Source organism: Carlito syrichta, unplaced genomic scaffold (genome assembly GCF_000164805.1).
Source record: "Carlito syrichta isolate Samal-C Ts95f unplaced genomic scaffold, Tarsius_syrichta-2.0.1 Scaffold306507, whole genome shotgun sequence".
In the NCBI taxonomy this organism is placed as follows: domain Eukaryota; kingdom Metazoa; phylum Chordata; class Mammalia; order Primates; family Tarsiidae; genus Carlito; species Carlito syrichta.
In genome coordinates this window covers 471,247-475,977 of record NW_007250603.1, presented here as the reverse complement: position 1 = coordinate 475,977, position 4,731 = coordinate 471,247, and the positions used below count along the sequence as shown (strand labels likewise).

At 48.8% G+C, this 4,731-nt stretch overlaps 1 protein-coding gene across 1 annotated transcript in view; it reads left to right on the top strand.

Moving 5' to 3' along the window:
• Positions 1-3,014, top strand: part of ANHX (anomalous homeobox) — a 20,062-nt gene extending 17,048 nt beyond the window's left edge. The window contains exons 7-8 of the mRNA XM_008063051.1: positions 2,541-2,628; positions 2,928-3,014. Of these exons, the coding sequence (XP_008061242.1) occupies positions 2,541-2,628; positions 2,928-3,014 (175 nt within the window). The remainder of the gene's footprint in view (positions 1-2,540; positions 2,629-2,927) is intronic.
• Positions 3,015-4,731: the final 1,717 nt, after the last annotated feature.

Genomic DNA, 4,731 nt, shown 5'->3' with positions numbered 1-4,731 from the left:
TTTTTTGATTTATTGTAGAGATGAGGTCTCGCCAAGTTGCCCAGGCGGGTCTCGAACCTGCGGGCTCAGGCAATCCACTCACCTCAGCCTCCCAAAGGCGCAGGATTACAGGCTGAGCCACCGAACCCGGCTCCAAATTGTAGTTTTAAAGGGATCTGAGGGGGGTCTTGAACAGCCCGGATGAGCATTTGTTGTTGACAGGGTTAGTGCTGTGTAGACCGTCAGAAACGGATGGAGGATGAACACAGACTCTGGGGCCAGCACAGTGGGCAGGAGCCCACAGAGACAAGAGGGATGGGGGGAGGAGTGTGGCAGAGTGCCCTGGGGTCCTCTGGTGGGGAGGGAATCGCCAGTGCCACTCCTATTCAAACAGATGCCTCATCCTAGTTACACTAGGAGTTGCTGGGAGCCAAGCAGGTCCCCAGAGTGCAAGGTCTCCCTCATCTGGGAGCTAAGACCAGGTTGACTTGAGGCATATGTCCAATGATGACAGAATTACAAGGGAGCATATGAAAAGGGGGGAAGCAGCCCCCAAAGCATGTGCTGTGCCTGCTGAAGCAGCCATATTGTAAGAAAATTCTCTGCATACACGTGGGCTTACTTTCCATTTGTGACCAGGAGCCAAGATCAGGAAGCGGCTGCCATGGCTGCCGTATCTCCGTGTCTTACTTAACCTCTACCCATGGCTGTCTCCCCTCTTCTTCTGGCTCCTCCAACTCCCATGCCTCCTGCCCATCCTTCCTCTGATCTGAGCATTTTGATTTCTCTTTAAAGGGCTGTGGCTGAGCACAGTATCTCATGCCTATAATCCCAGCAACTTGGGAGGCCAAGGAAAAAGGATTGCATGAGCCTAGGAGTTTGATACCAGCCTAGGCAACATAGCAAGACCTCATCTCTACCCAAAAAAAATGTTTTTTGAGTTAGAATCTCACTCTGTCACCCAGGCTGAAGTGTGGTGACACACTAACAGCCACCCCAGCGTCGATCTGCTGGGCTCCAGCAATGCTTCCACCTCAGCCTTTCAAGTAGCTAGAACTATATAGGTGCATGCTATCACGCTCGGCTAATTTTTCATTTATTGTAGAGACAAGGTCTCGCCAAGTTGTCCAGGCTGGTCTCAAACCCCTGCAACATTTTTTTTTTTAAATTAACCAGATGTGATGGCATGCACCTGTAGTTCCAGCTACTCCGGAGGCTGAAGATGAAAGATTGCCTGAGCCCAGAAAGTTGAGGCTGCAGTGAGCCATGACCATGCCACTGCACTCCAGCCTGGGCAACAGAGTAAGATCTGACGCCAAAAAAAAAAAAGAAAAGACAGCTTTATTGAGGTGTGCTTGGCACACAGCTAATGTACATGTTTGAGACAGCTAATTCTCAGTGTGACTTTTGCATCCATCACAAAGCTATAACCCTGATGAAATTATGAGCCCTCTTCCTGCCCTTACGTTCCTTTCCCTGGCCACCCCAGGTTCACAGATTGCTTCTTTCACTCAAGATTAGCTGCATGTTCTATAATTTCATGTAAGTACAGAAGGACCTCGGGTCTTTTTTGTTTCATTCTGGTCTGGCTTCTTTCACTCAGCACAATTGCTTTGAGAGTCACCCTGCTGTGGGTGCCTTGGTGGTTCCTTCCCCTTTACTGCGAGCCTCCTGTGAAGGTATGGAGGTGCCACTGTCGCTTTCCCTTTTTTCCTGTGGCTAGGCATTTGAGGTTTCCCAGTTAAGGGCCACTGTAATAAGGCTGCTGTGAACATCCCGTACATGTGTAGGCTGAACACGTCCTTCATTCCTCAGGGTGCTTTCCTAGAAGTGCAGTGGCCATATCCATGGCAGGCACATAATGCCCTTGCTAAGGAACCACTGACCCTTGTTCTGAGTGATGCATTCCTGCTCTGCCTCTCGCTCCCCTTGATTTGGCCATCATAGCCTCTTGTTTTCTTCATATCCCAGGCCTTTTTCTCTGTCTTCTCTCGCTCCACATTTCTGCTCACTGCCTCCTCCGTGATCCCACTCTGATGCTCGCTCTACAGTTGCCCTCGATGACCCACCAAGTGGCCCCGCTCCATGCGTCGCCCATGCCCCACTTAGCACCCTACATATGCAAGGGCCCTGTAGGAAGAAAGCCTGTTCCTGAGGAGTTTCGAGCACGTGGAATAGTTCCTTTTTTTTGAGTTGGAGTCTGACTCTGTCACCCAGACTGGAGTGCAGTGGCTGCTTCCGGCCGCCGCAGCCTTCCAAGTAGCTGGACTCCGGCCATCCTTCCGCCTCAGCCTTCCAAGTAGCTGGAACTATAGGCACGCGCTACCACGCCCAGCTAGTTTTTGATTTATTGTAGAGATGAGGTCTTGCCAAGTTGCCCAGGCGGAACCCGTGGGCTCAGGCAATCCACTCACCTCAGCCTCCCAAAGGCGTGGGATTACAGGCTGAGCCACCGAACCCGGAGGCATAGTTCCTAATGGGTCTTTCTAGATGACTGTATGGGTTTTGTCACCCAGCGTCCCCCTTCGACAGAGCCCGTCCTGACACCATCTCTTTTTTAGTCCTCCAGAGCTGGCCCCGGCCATGTCTGCCTTTCCCGGCCCTGTGTCTGCCATGGAGCTGAGCCAGCCCCTGCCCTCCTCCAGCCAGGTGAGCTTTCCTGCAATCGCTGTGTTCTGTGTTTTCCCCTCTTCACTCCTAGATCATCCACAGCTCATGGTGCTGAGGAGGCCTTAGCTAGCGCTGTTGGAATGAATTAACTGGGAAGAGATGAGCAAAGGGCAAGGATGACTCAGGGCTGGACATTAGTGAACCAGGAGCTCGGGTTTGGGGCGCAGCAAGGTTGCATTCCTTTCTGAGTCCAGAGTGGGAGGGTCTTTCCAAGGTCAGGAGGTGCCCAGTGGGAAGGCAGAGGGAGCCTCTGTGTGTAACACTGTGTTGTCTTCCAGGTGCAGTGGTCTGACAGCCAGGCCTCCTGTGACGCTTTCTGGGGAGCCAGGATGCTCCTTGAGTTTTCAGGGGGCAGCCTAGGCTGAGCCATCCCTCAGGAGCCAGGCCAGCACCCCAAGAGGAGCAGGCGTGGCCGTTCAGCACAAGTTACAGTGCTTTATCCTGAATAAAAAATGGAGGTCCCCAGAGTTCCCAAGGAGTTCTGCTGAGAAGCATTGAGAGATTCTTTGTCCACTGCCGTGTTTGAATGGCTTGATTGGCAACTGTCTGTAGTGGAGAAAGAATTTGAGAAATGTTCCTGAGTGATCAGAAGTCAAAGGTGGTTGGTTCCACTCAGGCAGAGATAGATCAAGAGTTGAGCTCCTGGGCAAAGATGTGTGCAGTGAAGACCTTTCTAGAGAGAGAGAATGTTACTTGGGTGGCTGCCTTCCCACATGCCCATGCACAAGGTCAAACTTCACCTACTTAACTTTGTGTGTTAGGTGTGGAGATTGTTCTGACATTGATGTATTTGTAGGGACTTCTGCCTTGAGTCCTGAAAGACAAAGCTTACTGATAATGATTCAGGCAGGGAGGAATGGGGTGGATTTTCCCTTCAAGTTGTAGTTCATTGTGTTTGTGAAACAAGTGTTGTAATTAATTAAATTAAAGTTTAATGTTTTGAATGCCTTCCTTTTACTCATTCCACTGTGTGTCCTGGACATCTGCTCATGTCAAAGTGTCGAGATTAACGTCAGCCTTTCTAGCATTTCATGATGCAAGTGTACATACATAGATGCAGCAGGACCCAACTTATGGACATTTGGATTGTTTCTAATGTCTCTGTTTTATAAGCAGCATGAGGGTGAACATCCCTGTCCTCTCCCCTTTGCCCTTTACCTGGTTATTTTTGCAGGATAAATTCCTGGAAGCTGAATTTCTGGGTCAGTCATGGTAGCTCTAGGGGTGGACTGTGGATTCTGGGGGTGTCTCTGACTGACCCTGGGTTCACCTGCCCACATGGCCGTGAGAGCCACATGGGAGAGCCACATGGGAGCTGGACTAGGGGTCCACAACCCTTGACCCAGAGAAGTCAGATCCTGGCCCTGTTCTCAAGAACTCACAAGCACAATGACTGACCTTCCTGTGGAATCATGGGTGTAACACAAAGGGAGCCATGGCTAGGAGACCCAACAGTGGGGGTCAGGGGAGCAGGAGAATCTTGACCAGGATTGGACGCGGGGGTCCCGTGCCTGCCAGTTGTGGGATTTCCTGAAGGAGAGGCGAATAGTCAAAAGAAGGAACTTACGACGAAATAATATACTTGGACACCTGCTTGCAAGCCAGATGTCATTTTTTATTAGTTAACAGAAAGTTTTTATATGATTCGTAAAGGGGCAAGACAAAGAAAATTCCTTCACATACATATCCTTTAAAAGTTACCACCATCTAGGGTCTTAGAAGAAACGAACAAGCCAAGAACACTATCTACTTTCAGTTAATGAGGCTTAAGATAAGTTTGAAAGGAGTTTTACTTAAACTAAACATAATCCATACAAGGTTTACTTTGATTTCTGTTCCACATCACTTGTCTAATTAAAAAAGCCTTAAAATCACCAAAACAAAACTATAGATTGTACCTAGTGATAGTAGGAATATGAAGACCATTAACTTGACCAAACAACAGTGGCTAGCATTTAAAGAATAACTATGAAAGTGACTTAGTGTGAAAATACATACACTAGTCTTTACTCTGAATAAACATATAAAGTGAACTAAACATAATGAAATAAAACTAACACAACTAAAATTATTATGGTTGCG